The sequence below is a fragment of the Simochromis diagramma genome, unplaced genomic scaffold (genome assembly GCF_900408965.1).
Source record: "Simochromis diagramma unplaced genomic scaffold, fSimDia1.1 OVJJ01000216.1, whole genome shotgun sequence".
Lineage (NCBI taxonomy): Eukaryota > Metazoa > Chordata > Actinopteri > Cichliformes > Cichlidae > Simochromis > Simochromis diagramma.
Genome location: NW_024386883.1, coordinates 16,099,363 through 16,124,595, shown reverse-complemented (window position 1 = coordinate 16,124,595; position 25,233 = coordinate 16,099,363). Strand labels below are relative to the sequence as shown.

The following is a 25,233-nucleotide window of genomic DNA, read 5'->3' as shown; positions in this document are numbered from 1 at the left end:
CTCTCAGAGCAGCTGCAGGCATTCGGTGCATTTTTAGTAACTTAAAGGGAAAGTTCACCCCAAAGTCAAACGGTGACAAAACACCGGCTGTACAGATGAAGCTGCAGGAGCTCCTTGGAGTGCAGCAGTAATATCTCTTTTCAGAAGTGATGACTTTGCTGATGCAAAACTTTGTTGTGAGCAGATTTATGGTGGGCCAGTGTCATTGGTGCCTTCACGGGAAGGCAGAAAGAAAGAGATTAGGAAGTGAATCTGGCTTAAGAGTTGTTTTAAAATGATGCTCTTGTGAAACTTGAGTCAGTCATCGACTGACGGTTTGCTCTTCCTCTGCGGCTCAGCAAATAAACTCCTCACCCTGCAGTTGTTTGGTGTGAGGATCAATCTGTTTTCAAATTCTGCTAGATGTCTTTTTGATCCAGCACCCATCCTGTGGAACACTGGATGTGCCCATCTTTTTCATCTTTTCTTTTTTTGGGAGGGGGGTTACAAATGTGAGATATCAGAGGCCTGGCGTGATTTTGGAACATCTTTGCATTGGACATTATTGTGCATGAATCATACCTAAGCTCTCTTGCTCAATAATCAGGTGAATACAAAGGAAAACCTGAAAGAAAGCTGCCAGTCGCTTCAATTAAACAACAAAACACAATGAAGTCATTTTACAGAGGCATATCTGAGTCTGTAGAAAACTCATTACCTGTAACAAAAGGTTCAGACATTATTTATAACTCCACTGAGGGGACAGTGTGCTATCAGCATCCAGAGTAAAACTGCCAGTATGCATCATTACCCACAGAAAACACGGTCACCAAGGTGTTTGTATTTCAGCAACATGAAGTCAAATTTCGGAGGTAAATGGAGTATTTATTATGCACTGCGTTTTATATTCAACCTTTGGACCCAGGGGTGCACTGAAGCAATAATTCAAGCTGGGAGTTTAAATCCACCCGAGGCCACTCGGTGCTCTCACCTCATGGGAATCGACTAACCCGATGTGTTATTTAAACCGTCACAGCTCAGTTTGTCTTCTGGCCAAAAAGAATTCACTTTGGAAAACAAGCTTGAATAAACACGGAGGTATCACTCAGCTGTGTGTTATCTCTCTTTTTGACAAATGAATTAAACTTAAGTTAGAAAGGAAATCTGTATATATAGCTATATATGGGAAAATGACACCTTTTATTAAGATATTACCGTATTTTTCGGACTACAAGGGGCACTTAAAATCCTTTAATTTCTCAAAAATCGACAGTGCGCCTTTTGTATAAGCACAGCCACAACGACAATCTGTCAAAAAATGTTTTACTACGACTTTGGTAAGCTATGAAGCCGCACTGCTTGATGGATTGTCGGAGCATTACGGCTACTGTAGTCAGGAGCCTCCTGGAGTAATCTGGGTCCAAAACTCCATCTGCTTCAGGTTCCAAAGTCAAACGAACACTGCAGCATCACTGAGAGTTAAAAACTTTCATCTTTAATAAAATAATCAGTGTTTACCAGGTGTAACAATTAAGTTTAACATCCAGGCATCCATGAAAACAGAATTTATTAAATTTAACAGAGTTAGAAGTTAGCAGGAAGTTAGCTCGCTAGTTTCCGCCTAAACATGATATAGCATGTTCTGACTGAGAGATTTCTGAAAAAATTAAAACGTACAGCTCTGCTATCACTTCAAACATAAATGAAAACAGAAAACTAAACAGCAGTGACGTTTGTAGGGTTACTGAAGTTGGACAGCTGGTATATAATGATGTGCTACGTCGCTAGCAACACAGCTATGTTAGCATAACATAAACACAGTGAAGCTGGAGGATGAATGCTAACTTTTTTCCACTGAATAAAAGTTAACGCGAGGGTTTCTGATGGTTAGGGACAAATGCAATCGCATGGCAGGATGCTATAACCGAGCCAAACTTCAGTCAGGAGAACAACTGAGATAATCCATCCACAATACGAGGTTAGTCATTAATATACTGCAACAACATGGAGATAGAGCAGCTGCAAGAGAATTCAGCATTAATGAATCAATGGTACAGAAGTGGAGGAAGCAAGAAGAATGAGTTGAGTAAAGTTTGACTTATCTGACTGCTTTGTTTCGCTTAATATGCCTTATAATCCAGTGCGCTTTATGGTCCCAAAAATACAGCATAAGTGTTATTAACATAATATCTTTAACTCTAATTTTGACCACACTTTTCAACAGTTTGAACGTTATTTAGATGACAAATTAAGACATATTAAGCCTATTAAGCTATGGGATCCACCAATCATTGCATAAACAGATGCACAGACCAGACAAGAACAACAGAATTAGCTCATGTAAAGACAGCTCTGTATCTGTGGCAAAAGCTTAAAGAAATAACTTTGTGTGTGTGCATGTGCATGTTTTACCTTGTGCTTTTTACTGACCTGCTCCCTGACTGGCACTTATTTTTTTTAGCACTTAGCTCCATCTTATTCTCTGCCTCTCTCCTCCACCTTTCCTTGTGACAATCCATTTTGTCAGGCATCTATTATGTTTAGAGAGGCAGGCAGACATTGGCTGCTGCGCTGATAGAGAGAGAGGGTGTGATACCTGAATTTTGTTGATTCATTCCTTGTTTTTATGTTATGGCTGTTCTGACCCTCAGGCCATGAGAAAAAGTCCAGTTTGGACCTCAGGAACATTTATGATGCGGGGGTTTTCCTTAAAGGTGAGTCACTGCAGAAAGCGCCCCTAATTTTAAAAAAGGACTGAAGGCTTTAGCCCTCTCAGCTCTGCCTTTTTGAGCTGCCATCAGTCTCAGTAACAAGTAACCAAAATATTTAAATGGAAATGGCACCAATGGCAGGCCATCCATTGTGTGCACTGCATTTTTCATATGGCCGTCGTCCAGTTGAAAAATGTAGGAAAACATTGCTCACCTGATTTTCACTAACGGGAAGGAAAACACATCTTTTACATTGTAGGTAAGCATCGCTTTTTAGTTCTTGCTTGTCATCTGATTTCATCTGTTGTGTAAATTGGACTTTGTTTGCTTACTAAGAAGTTCTAGATTATATATCCAAATAGTCATGTTTACATTGTTGGATCTTTCACTCAGATGGTAAAGGTACTGAAATGAAGCCAACTGTGTGTTTATGTGTCCTACAACACTTAAATCATCAGCCTGAGGGTTAACGGTTTTTCTCGGCTGCAATGTGACACAAAGCTAACGAGCACATACAGAGATATGCAGAGATTTACAGCAACTTAGTTCATGTTAAGTTTCCCAGAAGAAAATGTTAGAAGACAGAGACCGACAGCAAAGAAGAGACATCCAGGGTTTTGCAGCTGTCGTTTCAGACTTCGACAGGATTGGACAGCCAGCTTGTTTTAGATGATGACATTTTACCGTCTTTAGAGGTTGATGTCACAAATATTAGAGTAGTAGTGTTACATTTTTAATATCTCTTGTAATCGAATGATAATGGCTTCTATTTATTTCAAACAATAATTTAAAATCATAAATATGTTTCTGGCATTTGTAACAAAGCAAACAGCATGAATCACGGAGAACTGAATGAAATATAAAGTAATACGTCCATGGCTTCAACTTTGTAATGAACTCAGATGGTAAATGGTAAATGGCCTGTATTTGTATAGCGCTTTTATAACTCAGTTGCTTGTAAAATATAATGTACTGATTTTTACTCAGAAGATGGGGAAAGAACACTATCCACACACTAAAAAGGATGATATTTATACGATAAGGCTTGTATTATGTTTAGAGTAGCTATCATTGTTATCCCAAGCAACAGACTGGGAAAGCAAGAGGTGAAGAAGGAGAGCAGCAAGAGTGAAAGGGAAGGTTTGCAAGATGGTAGTGACCTACTATGATGTTTGGGTTGGAGATGATAGCACTGATAAAAAGCAATGAAGCCAAGCTGGAGGTGGCAGAGTTGAAGATGTTAAGTTTTTCATTGGGAGTGACCAGGATGGACGGTATTAGACATAAGCACATCAGTGGGACAGCTCAGGTTGAGCATTTTGGAGACAAAGTTAGAGAAGCAAGGCTGAGAGGGTTTGGATATGTGCAGAGGAGGGATGGTGGATATGATGGACATGAAGGTGGAACTTCCAGGCCGGAGGAAAAGAGGACGACCACAGAGAAGATTCATGGATTTTGTGAAGGAGGAAATGCAGAGTGGTGGGAAGGAGGTGGATGCTAGTAGAAGGGTGAGATGGAGGCAGATGATCTAAAGGGAACAGCAGACCACCACTGAGACTGTATCTGTTGAACCAGAAACCCTGGCTGAATGCAGAGGTTCGCTGACAGACAGGGATGCTGCATCTAGGTCCACTGATGCTACGAGCAGGCTTCAGATGGGCAAAAGCCACAAAGACCCAGAAGATTAAGAGACACTTCTCCCACAACAACTAAAGGGATTTATGGAAAGGCACAGGTCCCAAAGTCAAACATTCACTGCAGCATCACTGAGAGTTGAAAGAATTTAGACAGTTTTTATCTTCCAGGTGTAAAAATTAAGTTTAACATCCAGGCATCCATGAAAACAGAACTTATTAAATTTAACAGAGTTTGAAGTTAGCATGGCGTTAGCTTGCTAGCTTCCATCTAAATATAATATAGCATGTTCTGACTGAGAGATTTCTGAAACAAATGAAGACGTACAGCTCTGCTGTCACTTCCAACATAAATGAAGACAGGAAACTAAACAGCAGTGACGTTTGTAGGGTTACTGAAGTTGGGCTAGCTGGTATATAATGATGTGTTACGTGATCGCTAGCGACACAGCTATGTTAGCATAACATAAACACAGTGAAGCTGGAGGATGGAGGATTTTTCCACTCGATAAAATTTAATGTGAGGGTTCCTGATGGTTAGGGACAAATATAATCGCATGGCAGGATGCTGTAAACAGACCAAACTTCAGTCAGGAGAACAACTGAGATAATCCATCCACAATACGAGGTTAGTCATTAATATACTGCTGCATGAGCTGGGCTGTAGTTACATGTAAGGTTTTAAAAACTGAGCTTTAAAATGAATAACGGTAATTAAAACTGAGAGAGGCCGACAGTGATCACTGACTGTTTTTAGGGGCTCTTTGAGATTAAATAGAACAAGATACAAAGCATTAAAACATGTTAAAAACACAAAAGCCTTATTAAACGCAGGGTAGTTTGGGCCCGGAAGCAGGATTCATCACGTCATCACTTAAAGGGACCTGATTTCTTCCTGATGCTCTTTGAGGACTCAAACACCTCCCCTGCATCAGACTTACTCTAACACCAGATGACCTACTGCTCAGTGATAGTTCGTTAAACGAGGCCCTCATAAAGCTGCAGGCACTGACGCTATTCCAGGACAGGTACCAGAGACTGTCCACATCAGCTGTTAGCGCCATGCATCTCCGCTTTGATCATGTGCTCAGATTCTGGGTGAAAGTGGTGTCAGCTCTAGTGGATGCTCTTTTCCAAAATATTTTGACTTCATCTTCATGCGTCCCACTCACATTTTCTGTCTTTCCCACAGGAGCCATTCGCTAATCAGTGAACTCTCGGTTAACCCATTCAGCAGCGCCCGACTGTGATGCTCCTAGCTGCCTTTTCTACTTGTCTCAAGAGAGCCACCAAGTTAAATTACATTCCTTTACTCCGAATGCTCTAGCGGACCTCTTTTGAGTTATCGACCCAGCATGCTGGAGTGGCTGTGAGTGCCGGCATTGATTGATGCTAGAAAAACGTCTTTCATATTTAAATGGTGCTTTTAAACAAGTTGTAGAAAAAGTAAATGATATAATAATAATAATTCACTTGTCTGCTCTTTAAGGTGGAAATTTGGAGGCAGCAGAAATAACTTGTGACATATCACTTTCTAAATAACTGTGTTGAATTCATTAGCTATAAGCAACTTTTAGAAAAACATTAGCCTTTATTGGAGTTGTGTTTCTGGCAACCTAATGAATGGAAATCCAATACTGACTCTGCTTCAGGTTGGTTTTTGTCTCCTGAGAGAAATGCCTGTCTCCACTGTGTACACCAGCCAATCTCTCAGAGTATCAATGAACTGCTTCATAATTTAGTGATATTTACGGTGTCTGCTGGATGCCAGCGAGTGCCTTCAATTTAAATTCTAAAGCTCTCCTTGGATGCTGCCACTCATTAATGCTTCGTGCTATTCAATATCAGGAGCTGAGCAAACGGTTATTTCAAAGCACCACAGGACTTCATAATGAAATGTAAAACACTGAGTAGGGTTTAAATGACTGCTTAAAGGGTATCAAGGTGATGCTGCAGGGGAAAACAGTGGTTGGAGCCTGTGGCATAACCAAAAATTACTAGCAATGTGCCGCGTACTTAAAATCTCCTTACGTTTGGTCGGCTCGAAGAGGGGACCGAGTCTGCAACCACTTGTGTGACTTTGGTGAATCAAGAACAGCAATAAGACTGAATCAGTTCGCTGTCAGTTTACAGTCGAATATGTTAAAGTTGGCAATTACATGCAATCTGTTTGTAACGATGATAAAATAGTGAAAATAGCAAATCTGTTGTGGGAAATGACCAAATTATGACCAAATCCTAGACTTTTATTTAAATCTTACATTCTTGTTTGCTGAATTAAACTAAGATAATCCTCTTTTGCTGATAATCATTGTTTATCTGAACTGCTTTGGTTCTGATAGTGAGGAGATCTTTGGCACATATCCTGCGGGGATACTCTGCTTTTTTATTAGAGGAAGGACATAATCGAGGACACCTGTTCAGACGGCGCAAAATGAGGTGAGGAATGAAATCTCTTTGAAGGCATTGTTGTCGAGCATCGTTTATGACACATAAAAGAGGCATTTTCCTGTAGAACTGAACAAATAATTGATGTGCAGCACCTGTGTCAAATAATCATGTGAAATTAATACAGTTAACGAATGCAAAGGACCGGCCTCTGAACCCCAAAGCTACATTTAGTTACTCACGACTGACACAAGAGGGTGCTACATCATCTGTTCACTGCAGGAATGTTTGTTTTGTTTGTGAATGGGTGAAGGCTGAGCTGCAGAGGCTGGAGTAAATCTGCAGCCAGAATGATTTTCTGTTATGTAATGTGACAAAGCATTGAGCTCATGCTTGGGGTGTCTGAGGGTGAAAGTCAGCTTTGACATGTTGTGAACTGCACTCCTGGATATAGAGATTCACATACACGTAAAGGATTTTTTTTTTAACATCACAACTGCTTGGACTTACTTACACATAAATCCTGTAGCTAATGCTTTCTCTATGTGTGGCTCTCTGTAAACACTGATGTGCCATGACAGGAAGGGTCTCACCTAGTCTGGCATCAACATCACCGGGTCACGGTGTCAGCCAGATCCATACACAGTAATGATATAAGCGATCTGAGAGTGTACATATTTCCACCGCCACCTATAATTGTGTAACAGGTGGTAAGGAATTAAATAACATGCGAAAACATCAGGGTGTATAATTTGTACTCGGGGATGGGTGTATATGCACATTTAAACAGGTGGGCCTGCACAAATGAAACAATAAATGGGAAATAGTCTGCACTTGTATAGCTGCTTTTAACTAAAGCGAATTCTAATGTTTCTCATAGAGACACAAACAATTACCGGCTCAGCTGCCACACAAGGTGTTTGTGTGGCATCTGGAGAAACTTGGGATTCAGCGTCAACACTTAAAGGATCTGGAGATCAAACCGTCGAACACTGTAGTCAACAATGTTTCAGTCTATCACCTGAGCCGCATCCGCCCCAACAACATGCTTATGAAAATAAGATCAGGCCTTAAATCGAACCCTGGGGCACTCCACATGTAATGGAAATTAACAGGAAGGACATAATTGAGGGCAGCTGAATGATGTGTAGCAGTTAAAATAAACCAATATGACACACGATCAGGTTTCCACCAGGATAACTGTTGCAGCTGCTGCAGCTGAGGCACAGTGGTTATGTGGTGCACTCAGTTCACGTAGCTCCATCTGTCCACTTTAACCTCTGATATTTGTAGTGCTTTGTTACTTAAAAAACAGTCCTTCATAGTTTTTAGTACTGTTTATGTGTAAAAATGGTTAACGAAAAATGAGGTACCTTATATAGCTTATAGCTAGTTGTTCATTGTTATTATTATTATTATTATTATAGCCCAGCCAATAATCTAAAGTTTGTAATAAGCTGGTGAAAACAAATCCAATTCACTGCTTTGGCTGTTCATATAGCACCAGTTCATGACGATAGTCACCTGAGGGGCTTTATATTGTAAGGTAACAACATTACCATCTTACCAGCCTTGCAATATTTGTATAATATTGCAGGGTATTAAGATATATGTGTTGATTAGTGTAATGGAAACAAATTAAACAACGAATTAAAATCTGAATGCAATGGCAGTAGCAGGAGCACATTTAGATATTTTGGGGCCCGAGGGGAGAACTCGCCTTGGTCGGCCCCTCTACTCTTATTGTTTTCTCACTCTGAAAAACCAAATCAGTGTCTGGTGGTACGCTGAAATTTTAGAAAACAGGTGAAATCAGTTTTCTCATTTGGGTGTTTGCAGTTGAGAATTAATCGAGTGAGACTGATTTTCAGCACTAAAACATCCTGGAAGGGATTCACAAAGCGTCAATTCATGCCTCATTGTCCAGGTTATCACAGCACGTGACGCGCACAGACACACACGCACGCACGCCCACGCGCTCAAGGAGACACAAATTCACATGCGTCTGGCATGGCTGTGGATCGTCCCTCCCACTGACAGATGGATGGGGTTAATATCATAATTAAGCACCTCGGCCGACGGTTCCTGTTTACTGCTTGGTTGCTAGGCAGTGACATCAGCTGATCCCTCCCTCCTTCCTCTCTAATCCCTTCCCTCTCCCTCACAGTCCCTCTCTCTCTTTCACACACACACCACTCTTATGCTCTCTCTCTCTGATAGGCAGCGCAGACGTGGGCAGAGTGTGGGGGTATAGGAAGAGGAGAGAGCGGGAGGGTAGGTAGTAGTGTGTGTGAGGCTGTCAGACAGCATGGTCTGGGTCTGAGGACAGCACTGGAAGACAAAACAGCCGCCTACTGAACTCCATGTAGACCAGAGTGGTGCCATCCACAGATCACCTGGACCTGTCCACTCATCAGCACCCACCCAAGACAACACCTGCCTCTTCTAGAGAAGTAAGCGGAGTAGGACCAGGGAGGTGGGTCTGTTTATATTCTTTTTCTTTTATTATTTTCTCAGTTTTTTGGTTTTTGGAGTTGGCTCCTGGCTGGACCGCATGCATGACACAACGCAAAGGCGAGAAACCCACCATCAGCATCCAGGAGCACATGGCCATTGACGTGTGCCCTGGCCCCATCCAGCCCATCAAGCAGATCTCTGACTACTTTCCCCGGTACCCACGGGGCCTTCCCCCTACTCTGCCCCACGTTGGGCCCCTCCGCTCTGCCCTCTCCACCTCCTCAGCTTCTGCCTCCACGACTGCTGCTGCTGAGAGTGACCGCCCCAATGAGGATAACCCAGACCGGGCTCTTGCCGGAGCCTCCGCCTCCTTACAGGCCACCAAAAAGGACGAGGAGCCTGATGTGGAGGGATACGACTCAGATGACTCCAGTGAGTGATGATTTCCCCACTTGTCTCCATGCCACTGTTTACCACGGTGTTTCCTAACATTTCTACGTGTGTGTGTGTGTGTGTGTATCCCTTTCAGCTCTTTCTCTCTGCCTTTCTCTTATTACTGCATCTCCATTTTTGCCACCGGTTGCCAGGCATCCCTCCAGCCTTGTGGCTTTGTGGCTTTATCTGTCACCTTTCTCTTCTCTCAGCTCCCCCGTCCATCTCTTTCTATCTCCAGTCGCCTGGCGTATGTGCGCATGCTAACTCTTTGCCTCTCAGTCGACAGACAGCCAACTGTTGCTGCTGCAAAGAATACCGCTCCCCCTCCTTCTCCACCTCTTCAGCTCTCCTCCAACTGAAAGGATGTGTGATGTTATTGAAGTGAATGATTGCAGTCGTTGTGTGTGCATTGTCCTCTTCCCAGCGTCTACAGGGTGCCTGATCTATACTGTCGATCAGTCTCACCAGACTGCGTTTTCTCGGCTCCTTGATGAAGCCTCAAATTAGTCGCAGTTTTGAGCTCAGTGGGCTGCATCTGTAAAGCCCATCCACATTTTATACTGACTAGTGGCAAGACGGCCACAAAGTTCCTTTCATGTGACTGTATTGTCCATTCGTTGGCTTGTTTTGTGTTAGTTTCTAAAGCATGAAGATATGTGCGTGTCTGTGCGTGCATGTATGTGTGTGTGTGTTTGCATATCTCTCTCCATCACAGAGGGGAGGCTCCTTTTGAGAAAGCTTTTTGCCGAATGTCATTTCTTTTAATCTAACAGCTTTGAGTGGCCGAATAATAATAGGAATTAATATGCAGCACTGCTATTGCAAGTGACAGAGACAGAGCAAGATTCCAGCATCCTGCAAAAACCATTTTCACTCACAGCATAGATCTTGATGAGAAGATAACGTGACAGTCTTCACAACTCGAGTAAATGTACTGCCAAAATAAAAGCTGTTGCTACCTTCTTCTTTTTTTAAAGGAACCTCTGGATCCGCCTGATTAATCAGTGAGACAGCAATGGTAGCTTTTTTCCTTTTTTCTGTTATTGGTAGTGAACTTGGCCTGCCTCGCATCACTCTGAATTACATGTTGCTCTCGCAGCGCACAAAAACAGAACAAATGCTTCCCGGTTGGTTTTTGTCAGACTCTAACAACACACGGAGGTTTGTGTCCTTTGCACAAGAGACTTCTGATTGCAGGTTAATGTGTGACAGCAGTGTAGCTTCTGTGAGAGTTAATCCATGCAGAGCAGCATGCAAGGGGGGGCTTAGGCCAGCTCTAATCCAGAACTGGACAGGAGTAGGAGAGTGGTGTAAGAGAGGGGGTTGGTAGAGAGCAGGGTAGGCAGATGTTGGTCAATGAACTCTGCCAGGCAACCAGAATTTCACTCAGTGTGCAAAAATAGATGGAGGAAGACATTCTTCAAATCTATGAAGGACGGCTTCATTAGAAAAAGAAATGACTCCTGCCATGTTTTCCTTTCTTCAGCCATCACCACGTAGAGTTTTAAGATGTTTTGTGTGGGAATTCATACTATAAACTGCAAAGTGACTCTTATCATTACATGCTTATGAAAACTGCTGTTTATGAAGCTTTTCAAACTGCTTTTGTTTTTAGATATTGAAAACTGATTGTGGCTCCTTATACACATAATAAAATACTTTGTCTTTGCACATTGCTACAAATTCTACCTCAATTTTGTGCTTGCTCAATCCAATAAGTTAGCAGCAGAAGCAGAAGTGCAGCATGATTATATGACCGCAACCACGGGAAACTGCCTTCTGATTGTTATAGTGTAGCTAATTTAGCACTTACTGCTATTTTAAGTGAATACTTTACCAGGAAACTGACGTTGTAGGGATTTGAAGGAGCGAATAGCTCAATAGGCAAACCTTAGAGGACTTACTAGGTTGACTGAAAGCATCTGAAGACACTTTTCTGACTGTGGAATCCACAAGGTGGGGCTGTATCGGCCAATTTCAGTCATTTTGTGAAAGAGGCAGTATGAGGATTGTACCTGCTTTGCATTTGCACAGGGACTGGACTGCGGAGGTGTGTAAGAGTAGGCAGCGTTTCAACGTCTCTATAAGGTGCTTTTAATTGCTTCTAGTGTAAAAATGCAACACAAAGAATTCCTTGTGTGACTGTTTGAAAGTGTTCACCATTATATCCGACTTTACGGCTCATCATCCAGAAACTTGAAAGACTTGATAAAGTTAGTGTGGAAAGAGATTAGAGAATCAGCAGAATGCAGGGCGAGCAGATATGTCACCGAGCTTTTCACTCCTTAAGCAAACGCTGTGTGATCCTGGGCAGTCCCAGAGAAAGATGACCAACTGTGACAATGTCTTTGCTCGTGGCTCTAACACTGCGGTCCCGCGTTACACCGCGAGAGAGCTTCAAAGTTAGCCGTTCCAACGGTCTTGTGATGTAAGATAGCCTGGAACAATATTCTAACAGTGTTAAATTTAGGAGGGCTTTCGCACAGTGTTGTTACAGCTATGACCTGTTAAGCAACCATTAACAATGCAGCATGAAATGACTTGAAGATCATTGAGTCTTTATGTAAGATCAGAAATATATAAAGTCTATATAAAGTTATATAAGGTCAGAAAAGTGAAGCCAGTGCCGAATTGCTTTAAACTTGCATTTTTCCAGCAGCGAATGAGTCTTCTGGTGGTCAGAAGAAATCAGATTTTTAAAATAAATCTATGAGAAAATGACCCTGTGGTGACTTTTTGGTCTCTGCCACTAGTTTCTCGTCTTGTTTAAAGCAAGAAAATGCTCATTGTATGAACTAAGAGTGCATAATGGGTTAAACAGAAGATAAAGAAGCGTATGCTTTAGTGCTTTGCTATGATATTAACATACAGCGTCCATTGGTTTCTCACTAAAGTCCACTCATCGCTCACCCCACTCAATGTCAAAACACCAAGATGGGGATCTCAAAAATGCTTCTTTCAAGACTTCAAAACACAACTTTATAAATCAAGTATGTAATATGTGGCTTCACCTGCAGTCCTTAAAAAAGTCATTGTACTGATTCATTAATACTGATAATAACTGCTGCTTTTACTGCCTGCAGATTGTGCAGCGATCCCTTCATGAAAGCAATCATAGGCGGTGTACAGTGTTGCACACTTAACTTTTGAACTGTTAAGAGTATTTGTAGATCACTCCATGTAACTGATACTTGATAGGATGCATATACTTAAAATAGTGAATCTGCAAAATATGGAAGTATGTGTACAAACTGGTCATGATTACCTTTACCACCTAAACTAAAGATCCACCCGCTCGGACCCGCTCTAATCCTCATATCCAAAGATGTTCTGCTCAAGGCTTCAGAACAAGACTTTGAATCCAGTGAGGGAAGTTTATCGGGTTACATCCATCTTTGATATACAGTCAGTGGAAAACCTGTGCCAGTGAAAAACCAACAAAAAGCACAATATACGGGGGTAAAATGAAATAAGAGTCCAAATTGCAAGAAAATGTAGTTGTGATGTGTCAACGGAAGCCTGGCTTCTCCGATGTGTTTTCCAGCTGTTATTATGACCTAGCATCAGCTCATAAGACTACTGAACTCTCCATCTGTAATGCCTTTGAAGTAAGACCATTCAGAATGAATTCATTTTGGAAGTCGATGAATAAAATGCGATACGTCTAAGACTTACCGGAGTCTCACAGATTATCTATGCGACTCTGAAAAACAGATGCAACCCTTACAACATCTGGACTGAATGTGTGTTAGTTTTAATCTCTGATGCTTCTCGTTGACATTTGCATTAATTTTTTCCTCCAGAGCAGTTGCTATCCAATCTGTCCGAGATGCATGAAAAAGCTGCGGTGTGTTTGCTCTGTGCAACAGGTGGCGTGTTGCGGCATGCGTGTTACTGCAAGTTTATCAAAGAGGACTGGGTGCACGGTTCTAATCATGTCAGCTGAGGATTGGTCACACTGCAGGTTTATTCAAACATCAAACCCCAGCTTCCCTCCACCCTCCCTCCTAATAGGGCAATTAGACCCAAACATCTGCCGGTGTATAGTCTTAATGATTTTGCAATCACCTGAAGAGTCATCAGTGATGCACGATAATTACAATGTCAGCTCCACTTTGAAAAAAGAAAAAGAAAAAAGAGAAAGGCCAAACAAGGAAGGAGTATGAAAAGTATAAAGTATGTTGAATGCGTTATCCAAAGTATGAGTCATCTGTATGCTTGTCACCAGCCTCAACTACTCTCTAATGAACGTAGGCACTAAAATATATAATTAAGAAATGAATAACAAGTAGCTGTTTGGGTCTGATGCAATGTCTTAAATAATCCCAAGCTGCTTCTTCTGCTGCTGCCATGGGAGTTTCAAAGGAGATAAAGAAGCATAATACTGCTGCAGCGGCTCACAATCTGCTTTTAGAAAATGCGTCATGGGTTCTGTATAGTGTATAGAAAAAGACACACCAAAACACTGCAACAGTACAGGTGAAGAATGCATGTGCTGTCTGGCTCTGATCTGCTGTTGCGTATGAAAGTTAATTCCGAGGTGACATTTTCAAACATGGAAAACGATGACCCCATACTGGGATGCCTGCAGCAGCTCCAGTGATGATTCATATTGGAAATAACTCAGCAGGTTTTGGTGTCAATCTCAGAATCGCCGTTTCGGTGTTGTCAGTCACAGCCACAAGACAAATTATAGTTTACTGCAGCTGCGTGTGTTTTGGATTAAGATGAAAAACTGACTTTTTTTCCCCGTGTCTGGCAGCAAAAGCTACTGTAAATGCTCTTCACGAACTTGTGGCATTATGCTATAGGAAAGCATTTTGCTGGATATTAATTTTCTAGTCCAGTCAAGGCCTTGTGTGCAAAGAAAATGAAAGGACATTCATAAAAGCGAATGTGAATCTCGAAAATGTTAATCAACGTGCAATGACAAATAAGCCCTTGAACACCGTACAAACATCATGGATTGATGTGCATCGCTGTGGATGGATTTTTGCTTTAAGCTACCCTGCTACCCTCATTTGTTTGTGTTGAAAGACTTACTGAAGGACAGCTGTACCCAGGCTATATAATAAAAGCTATCTATAAAAGCAGAGAACATATTATTTTTGCAGACCTAACAGCTTCTACTAGCTTATAGGAATAAAACTAATTAAAATCTACTTTCTCCTGTGTTGTCTGCTTTGCTTATGTGTGTTTCCTGCCTTATTCCATCTTGGGTGGTGGCTGACATTTTATCGCACCTGTTGCGAGGCTGATCTGATAACGCTTGGACTCATACATATGAAGCGCGCACTGAGGTAAAGTAATTTCTCCCTCCTGGCAGTGAAGCGAGCACCGCTGTGATCCAAATGAAAACGCTGCTTTACTTTGAGTTTGTTCGTCTAGAAGTTGGAACTTTTGCTCTGCTGCTGCACAAAATTCAAGCCTCTCTTTCTCTTTGCTGTTTGTAATTTAAAAGAGCCAGCGCTGCCCCAAATTGGCTCTTCATTGTCCTGCGGGACTTGATCCAGTATCTGCATGGTTCCTCTTGGGGGTGGGTGGAGCAGCGTGGCAGTGTTCTCCCTTATGAACCAAACCACACAGGGACCTCTCAATCCTTGCTAAGAACCTGCTGGCTAATCTGCATAACGGCAACATTTTCTGATTCGCTGTGACTCAACCTTGATTTTAATTGAAACGGAAAAGTGCATCACCCACCAAGGGTCCCCTGCAAAAGGGGGGGAGGGGGTAATCAAAAGCATTTGAACATCCGGATCCTTGCCACATTAATTAATGATTGTTCGTAGTGAGAGCCATGTCCCTGTCAGAGCCCAAAGAAGTGACCCACATTGGAGAGCTTGTGTTTCTGAGAGATAAGCTTCCAAGCCTTGCTATGTGTTGACGAAACTAACACGGGGTGGCCGGGGGCGCTGGGCGGGGTCGGGTCCACAGTGTCTGCACACACAGGTCTCCCCCGAGATGTCTTGTTCTGGCAGTGCAGTGCTGTCTGCTGTTGTCTCCTCAGCACAAGTTTTGAGCTACAGCATTTGCTTGTAGTTGTCAGACGGTGAAGAGACGCTGTTGGAGCAGAAGAGAAGAGTCTAAAACAGGACAGTAACGCACCAGAAGAAGCAAATCTCTAAGTGTAGTTTATGTTTTGTTGCAGTGAATGTGGAATTAATTTCTTTTTTATTTATGTATGTGACAGAATTAGCACAAACTGTGTTTCCTGAGATTGCAGCAGTTCAGGTGTTGGAGCTACTGATATCAAAGGTGCCGAGGATCGAGCTTGAGGACTGTGGTGGTCCACTGACTTGCACAGGGCACTTCTCTGCTTTGTTGAATTTGATCTCTTAATTGTAACTCAACCACCTCAACCTGTCTCTAAATAATCGTGGTCTGACTCTTGCTGACTGCAGTCACCCTCAGACAGATTGGCAAAGGTGTGTAAATAACTGTGGATTTTTATTTATAAAAGCAGTCATTCTTTGCTGATGAGTGCAACTTATCTGTGAAGCATCTCTTTGCAATCTGGGACTCGACTCAACCGGTTGCCAACTGGCTGTATTCTATAAAAGCAAGGTTACCAAGGTTACTGTGCGAGTAAATCACCATCCTTCAACAACTCTTTCCTATTAGGTCCTGGTCTTGACTTTGAATGTAAACCTTTGTGTGTATGTTTAGCAACAGATCTGCAATTCTTGTTGATTTATCACGTTATTGCCAGCTTGACCCTAGTAGACCACAGTCTGACTCTGTCTTATTGCCATTTCGTTGTTATCTTGACTCATAAAAGTCGGTGTGAAGATGACTGTGAATGTTTGCACACCTATTTCCTGTCTTTGACTGTATTAAAGGAACCCTAATTTGCAAAATTAGCATCGTGTTGCCAAAAAAAAGAAGCTAAGACCATAAAATCATCCAGAAAAAGTGTACTATGATCACCAATTAAATAAGAAAGACAGCTTTTTAACTCATAGACTTTTATATAGTCTCATTTTTTTGTTTGAATTTATTTTGTATTTTGTAATTAGAGTTGCCCCCTTACAAGCTTTAATACAAGCTTTAGACTTTTTAAACTTGCCGTGTCCATCTTTTACATGCAGTCTGGTTTCAGTGTAATATAACATCTGCGTGTGGTCAAACGTTTACATCAAAGTCTGTATCAAAACTTATCAGTGTTAAACAAATTAAAATTATACTATTAACTCAGCAGCGCCTTTCATGCAGGATTTAACATGACTTTTCTTTTTAAAGTTCAGCAGTACTCTGGGGCTCTGCCACGTCGTGCCTTGTAGTTAATTAAAACAATTTTAAGACCGATTCTAAAACAAACTGGGGGACTAAATAACGAGGCTAAAACTGAGGTAATTTTCTTTTTAAAGCCTACAGAACCTTCTCAGGGGCCCAGTGAGAGCACACACAACTCTGCTAAAGCCAGAAAAATAAATGGCAGCACAGTTATCAGGTAGGAGAGTTGAGATGAAGTTATTTCCCTATGCACCATTCCAATTTGCATTCAGATGATGAGGATTACTCAAATATTTGTTGTCTTTTATGAGTAGTATAAGTGCAAAAGTTTGCAAGCTCAGTCAGAGAATAAGTTAAGGAGATTTACTGGCAATGCGGCATATTGTAGAGTGACACGTAAGCTAACGAGGATTCTACCAAATTCAATAAACAACCGTTTTTAAACACACCGAGTAACAATTTTCCAAAGTTGCTGCTATTTGGCGGGCAGTTCAACAACAATGTTTAAATGCTTCTGGTATTTAGCCAGTGAGATAATCACCTAAAAACTCTGCGTGGTACTTTAAGGACGAGTGCAGGGGGGGCCTTGAGCCATCTGTTGCCTCTCTTAGACCAAAAGCCATTTCCAAACCTTTGATAAACACAGGGCTGCCGCAATCCACTTGAAAACATCCCCCGAGCCTCATAATGCTCAGTTCAATGTAAAGAGTGAGTTCAGCACTGCCATGCCCTGCACACCAGAATCCTATTAAGCGTCTATCTGCAAGCTGTCATGCAGTAGTAATGACTCACTGTAGTGTTCCATGTTTTCCTGTGACTAACCCAGCACTAACAAAGCAGGCCAGATTGTCAGCCTGGTCACATTATGGGTTATTATTACTGGTGCTGTCTCTCAACAGGAGCCACTGAGTGTTTTAAGTTAGCAGCAGCCCCGCTTCATCAGATATAAATTCTGCTCTGCCCTCCCTTCATCCCAGTAAGCACATTATGTAATGATAATGCCGCTATTACACAGATACATTTGGCTTCTGGGGCTGTCATCAATAGGGAGAAATGCTGTTTGGCTTTAGTTTGTCGCACTTCACATGCACGTATTGAGGATGTGTGTGCTCATTGCTGGTGATGCACAGGCTTTTTAAAAGCTTCAGCGTTTTTAAAAAGCTGAATCCACCTGTGTTTAAACCCCACAGAGAGGGGCTAAGAGTAGTACTTCATCCTCCTCCACTGAGAAGCCAAAGACCCACTCCATTTGCCGAAATTAAATCCTGGTGTCTGATCATTTCCCTGCCCACACAATGTGATGAATCAAAACATAACTAACTTAACCACAACTTTATTGAGTGGGCACTCGGTAAGCTCAGTTCACCGATAGCCTTCCATCTCTTTAGGATCCTTTGGTGTGTGCAGTTTAATGAGGCAACATAAGGGATAACTGGAGATGAAAGTTCAAAGCTTTCAACTTGTTACTTCTGACTGCCACGCGAAATTAAGGGTGAAGTTACACAGTGCACTTGTTGATTATATTTACATGCCTGCCTTATTCCATCTTGCCCATATTTAGATTAAAAAAAAGAGTTTCCATTGTAAGTGCTGAAGAGTAGCTTGGCTTTGGAATTACATTCCCTATGTTAAAAATAAGACTGAATACAATTAGCTGCTGATATTTAAGCTGATTTTATTGGCTATATTATTGAACTCCAGCTGGTTTCACTTCCTGTAGCTACGGCCATGTCTGTTCCTGTTGAATAAGCTGTGGTGAGACCGCCAAGAGCTAGCAAAGGGTGGAAAAAGTTAGCAGCTAGCAGGTGAAAAACAACAAGCATTCCACTTTGCATTGCATTGGGCAGCGACAAGCATGGCACATCATCAACATCAGAAGTGTAGTCAGAGTGTTGACAAGCTGTAGATTTACATGTTACAGTTTACACAGGGTACTGCATGAGAGTGAGATGAACTGAGGTATCTAAACTGAGATACAGTAATTGCACGTGATTTGTCACAACCCGGCTCATAAACTGCAACAAAACAGAGGGAGATTCAACGAGTAGTAAAGTATAATAAACTCTATGCAACATAATAGATAATGATAATGTGTTTCTCAGCGTGCATGGATCTGTGGCAGTGTGTGCAGAAAGCAAAACTTTGGAACACATGCTAAGCTAAGCTAAGCTAAGCTAAGTTGATCCAATTCAGTAAGCTGGTTTCCAAATCAGGACAGTGATCAGAAGAGAACAGCTAGCTAAAGAAAGAAGAGAGCTTTATAACCAGACTCACTGGGCCTAGGTGTAGCTCAAACAGCAAATTACTTCCCATGCATATCAAAGCATAGCAAAAACCACAACACAAAACCAAAATAGAGAAAACTAGTGCCATAGGTCATCACAGTGTTTAGCTGCTTTAAAGTTCTTCTTCCTCTAGTGGCCAAGTGTAGTCAGTGCAAAGTACAGTTTTAATGTTCTTTTAATGTTGTATCTGCATAAATATTTGGACATTATATGTATTTTTGACAATATAGTTTACTTTCACCTGTAGGGGCTACTACAAGAACTGCAGTACAGACACAAATCGATGGCTTTTAAATGTAGTTGCTGCCGCTTGACTGATGCTGAAATTATACTTTTCATGTCTGTGTAACTGTGATTTATCACTACGCATATGAAGACACTCTCAGTGCAGTAAAAACAGACTGATAAATACCAAACATGTCCCTATCTGTTAGGGAGTTTGAAATGACACATAGTGTACATTACATAAGTGCTAATGACCCTACCAGATGTCTAGGAAGTCCTACCTAACCTCCGCTTATTCCTACCATATGCTTTAGTTTTAAATAGCTCAAAAATCAAATCAAATGAAAAATCCTCACACTTTCAGTGTGTTTACTGGGACGACTCCAGATTCCATAACAGTGATAAGGAACTGCACATGTCCCTGGAAGACATGGTTTTCAATGCCCTAAATACTTGTAGTTACGTGGTCATCTGATCTTAGGGTTCTTTTTCCAGTTGTTCCAACACTTGACCTCTACTGTAACATCTACTGCTGTATTATTTCTCTACTACACACACAAAACCCCACAACGTGTTTTTGTTTCCTCAGTGGACTGAAGCTTGCAGAGCCAAACACTTTCAACCCTCTTACTTGGCTAAAGAGGCTTCACTTCTGTCCTCTGACTTCTTCTAGTTACTCTCTGAGAAGATGCTGAACTCGTGTTTTTCAACCAGGTTTCTGCATCCCACCTCAGAAGGATCAATAAAAGGTCTCTGCCCTGCTGCTTTTGACTCCTGGAAGCGGCATCTTTCAGTATTTCACTCTTGTGCTCTCTTGTCCCGTAGGGGAGAACTCAATGAGTTGTACAATACAGCTCTGCTTAGACAGACCACAATGTCAGGCCTTAGAGAGGAGTGCTGGACAGAGTACGCTTGCTGAGCTCACCTGGACTAATACCAGCGAGGCAGGAGGATTTCCTTTTGTATCTGTATTGTGTGATTGCTTCATTGTCAGCTAAAGTGGATTTGATTTCCTTGGAGTGGGCGATGTCAGTCTTGCCAAGTGGTTTCCAGAAAACTGTAATCTTAAAGATTATGTATGTAATCTCTGATCATACTGTATTATAGTTACAAGGAATTTACATTTTCTAATACATGCAATACATTTTGATTTTGAATAGGAAGAAAACGTAAAGTGATTTGCTAATGTCACAGAGTCATCAAACAAGAAAGGTTTATTTATTTGGGAAAATGCCGGTTCTTAGAAAATATTGCTGATATCGACTTCTGATTTTGAAGTCCCGTGATTTGCCTTTCACGAGATAATTTATGTTTTGAATGAATCTGAGGAGTTTGGGCATCAGTTCTAATGATTTACTGAATTTGAAAGAACATTACCTCATGATACGAAAACTTTAGAGGACTATATTCACAATGTTTGCATGTGACCATAAATATTTCTAGCTTTTTGTAGGTATTTTGGATTTCAGTCAGCTGAGAAACACAGGCTGTATGTAAAAGGTAGGCACTGATTTATGGATCATTACTTTGAAGCTTGTGTGATCATACATGGACGAGGGTAATCATCTTAGTCATCAGGCAGAGCTACCTTAGTTTGAAAGATAGATTGTTTGGATGACAGACACAAATACTTCTTTTTTGATCCCTTGTTCTCTGTTTGGGTCATAGTTTGTTTCTTCCTAGATTTTCATGTATCCTAAGCTTTGGATTCTTAGTCACCGTTAGTATTAGAGTTAATTTTTTCCCTCATTCTTTCCTGTCTATTTTCCCAAGTTCATTCAAGTGACCCCCACCCCCTGTCCCCTCACAGACCAACACCACCACCATGTTAATGTCGCTGATTACAATTACCTATGTTTTGTTACCCTCCCGTGTCCACTTCCCTGATTACCCTTTTGTGCGTAAACAGTGCCGTCTTCCCCTCTCGCTCTGTCTCAGTGTCTGTTTATTGAATAAAGAGAATTTAGTTTACATTTTCACCGCGGACTCTCCCTTTCGTCTGAACGAGTCTGCATTTAATAATCTTAGAATTCACTCAAAGAAAAAAAATCAACTTCTCAGATGGTCTGTTGCTAAATGCACAACACATAACTGCATTAAAATCTTCTAAATGGAACAAAGACGACAGAGACTCAAATTCGCTGAGGTAGCATTTGGCAGACAGCTAGTGCCGGTAACCACTTTGGCTGAAATCCACTGAGGTCGACCAAATTATATAACTTTGTAGAAAATATGTTTATTTCTGTTGTTGTTGGTCATTTTCACATGGGAGTCTGACTTGCTTTGTGAGACTAGCCTCGAGTAGCCACTCACAATTTTTTTGCACATCCACTTCAGCCCTACAGGTTGCAAAACAGTGTTGTGAAGTTCATAATCGATAGGTTCATCCTCTCGAGAGTATACTACTGCTTTCTGTTCCTGTTAAGTGTATTCATCTCAGCTCACAGGGATTAAATATTTGACTATGGAACTCTGTTACTTTCAGTTGTTCTGTTTGCTTGATTTGTATTCTGGTGTGAACTTTATCAGCTTGAATATGGATAGAGGTCCATAACAAGCAGCCCCGCACTGCTGCTTACTGCTCATTCTGTAACTCCGAAGTGTCTGCAGCAGTGTTGCATTTCTGTATGTGATGTTTCAACACCAGTATTGTGAGCTGGTGTACTACTTTCTAATGCGTTAGGATGTGCATCCAGTTTCAATCTGCACCATGAAACCTTCTAGTTGTATTGTTATTTATTTCTTTGTGTTTTGTGTGTCTGTCAGCATTGTGTTGCTCCATTAAAAATTGTATTCATTAGTATCACGCAATTAATTTGAACTAATTTTCACACATTTCTTTATCTAAATTCGACTATCTTGTTCTTTTCTTCATTTTCATGAGAATCCAAAAGATGGCGGTGGAAAGTATAGGCAGTCAGACGAGGCTGTGCTCATCATTAGTGCCTTAGCTGCCTCATTTGCATTACAAGCTAGCAAATGAGTCCTCAGATTTGTTGGTGCTGCAGTGTGAGGGACTCTTTTAAACTACTTCTACAGGCCTCTGAGATACTTCAGTTTCTTGGTTATTAACCCTGTTCTTTGCTTTAATAAATATTGACAGTCTTGCTCCAGTTTTATTTATGATGAAGCCTGATGAAGGTGCTCATCAGGCTCACATCCTCAGTGCTGCCTTGGGAAGACCACCAAACCCTAAAATATCCTGTACAGCATTCATGACAGTTTTGAGGCATCATTTGAAGCTAAACTTCAATGCTTTTTGCTGTTAAAGACGACCACAGGGAATCCCTTCCTCAGATGAAGCCAGGTGCTGTTGCACAAAGCTCTCTTTCCTTCATACCTGGTTGTGGTGGCTGTGATAAAGAATGGATGGTTCTGCCTAAAACTATTGTTCTCCATCCAAGTGAGCGGGTAAATCTGTCAATACAGAATGAGTCATAGTTTAACAAGAATGCGGCTGAAGAAAAAAAGCTTGTCAGAGCAAGCGGTAAGGGTTTTCAGAGAAACATAAACCCTGACCTCCGGCATCTGTGCAGTAAAGATTCTCTTTCTGATGACCCATGGATGGAAAATATGTTGCCTGTGAATGTAATCCTGGCAGCAAGTGGTTTTCCTCCATATCAAAGATGCATTTCCATTTTCTAAACAGCTAGGTGCAGACTCAACAAGTGAAAATTTAACTGGATTTTAGCCTTCGGCTGTTTGCCAGTTAGATATATTTCAGGCCTCTAATCAAGAGAAAATTGCTCAATGGGATATTGGTGAATGGCTGAAATTAGGTTGAATTAAAGTCTTTTGTAGCTTGAAAAGGCAACTGTTTAACCTTTCATCTAAATTTAGACTAAAAGGATGTCTTTTTAAAGGCTGTGAGTGGATGAACAAATTTAGCCTGGAAAACAACATCTGTGGATGTTTGGTGTGTGGGGGTGTGCGTATATGTGTCTTACAATTTTCAGGGTGAATGAGTGGGTCAGTTTTTACCAAAACGGTTCATGTGACAAACAGTTTAAGAAGCAGTGGGTAATGTTAGTTTCTACTGCATTTTATAAGACTGGAGGTGTATTTTGCAACTGTAGGCTAACTGAGTAAATATACTTGCCACCACTTCTCAAAAGTAAACTTGAACATAAGGAGGGGGACACGCCTGCAGCACTTTGCTCATCTCAACTCGATTAGCATTTGTTCTCATCCCACCAGGTAGAAATCTGAGTGTTACTGAGCAGAGCAGCAGAACAAAAATCCCACACAGGGCTCCAAAGAATATATCGGGGAGCTACATCATCGCACCATTTCCAAGAACCGATGCAGTGATTTTCAAAGGTTTGCCTCCCTGCAGGTTCTTATCTTTCTGTGTGTGTTCTGACTCACGTTGTCTCTGCAAGTGTCTTTTTAATTGTTTTAGTTTTAAATCTGCAGTTTATATTACTCACCCACAAACTAAATCTGTCTGCAGAAAGTACTTTATGGTGATCGCCGATCAGAGCTTTCAAACTCTGTATTCTGCCTGTTTATTATTTATTTAGTTTTTTCAGGGAGAGTGGGTTGCTCCTGGACTTCTATCTAAAAGTGAAATAATTTTTAGGCTAAGAAATTTGTCTTCACACACTACTTTTTAGAAAAATATCTCATCAAATGTACGCCAAAGAGGGATTGGGAATATTGCCCCATCCTGTAGGCGGGTAAACTAAGAGCTAAAAATATATCCAGTATATGTATACAAAATGAAGCAAAATTAAGGACACTTGGCCGCAGCTTTGGAAGCATCTTAGCGAGTCTGATTGCTGCACAAATGTTGCTCTGCAAATTCCCATTATCGCTTATGTAAACCTCTTCATTTAATAGAGTGGGATTAGAGAATTGTGTAATATGGCGTATGTTTTAGATTGACGTAACCGAGGGATTTCTTTTACTTACCAAGGTAGTCCAGCTCTCGGAAGCTCTGTCGATAAAAACAATAAAATCTACACGTACAAAAAAATTAATATTCATGTCAAGTGCATGGTACAGCGTTACACATAGACCTCAAAGCTGGCAGCACATGAATTAGTAGAGAAATGAAGTTCTTTCATCTTCTAATTTACCCACCCTGCTCTCTCAAAGTCAGACGCTTCTCACAGAGAGACTCTCAATGCAGATGAAGACCACTTGGTGATGCAGTGGGCTTCAAGATATAACTTGGGCACGTAGCCCATATCAACCAGTTGATATTCAAAGCAAATCAGACTGGTTTTATCTACTGTGCTCCGATGACAGAGAAAAGCGGTCGATTGTTAGAATACGAGGTGTGATAAATAAAGTGCGCTGCTTGGGTGAATCATACATGAATCCTCACTCAGCAGGGTAAAAGTACCGAATCGACTCTTCACTGACCAAATGTGCTTCGTAAACTGACAGCTACTCTGCTGCTTTATGCTTAATATTCCTGGAGTTACTTCCTTCTTTGACTGTTGCACTATGTTTACTTCCAGTTCGTGTCCCAAGTTCCCCACAAATGTCCCGAGGAAGAAAACTAGCAGCAGATGGTCTGCTGACAGCAACAGCATTTTGTGAATAAGGAAATCTTTTCCCATAGCAAAACATGCCACAGAGCCTGTGTGAAAATGAGTCTGGCTTTAGCAGTTTTCCTGCTTTGTTCCTTTTGTTATGTCACTGATTTCTCGCCTGAACTACCAATCAGAAAGCCGTCTGTCCCTGACTTCAGTGCAGGGTTGCAGCAACAACACATAGCAGGGAGTGTTTCCAGTTGTGGTTTGGAAAAATATGCTGATATATGTTTGGGCATATAAAAAAACAACGAAGTTCAGTAACTGTGTTTCTGTGAATTCTGGTTGCCTCATAGATGAATTACCGTAGCCATTAACCAACAACTGTTTATTAAGAATGGGT

General features: G+C 41.3%; 1 protein-coding gene across 1 annotated transcript in view; it reads left to right on the top strand.

Annotated features, from left to right (window-relative positions):
• The first annotated feature begins 8,855 nt into the window (after window positions 1-8,855).
• LOC120733957 (double C2-like domain-containing protein beta) overlaps window positions 8,856-25,233 on the top strand; it is a 210,213-nt gene continuing 193,835 nt past the window's right edge. Inside the window, exon 1 of the mRNA XM_040032489.1 lies at window positions 8,856-9,601. Coding sequence (XP_039888423.1) covers window positions 9,271-9,601 — 331 coding nt within the window. The 5' untranslated portion in view covers window positions 8,856-9,270. The remainder of the gene's footprint in view (window positions 9,602-25,233) is intronic.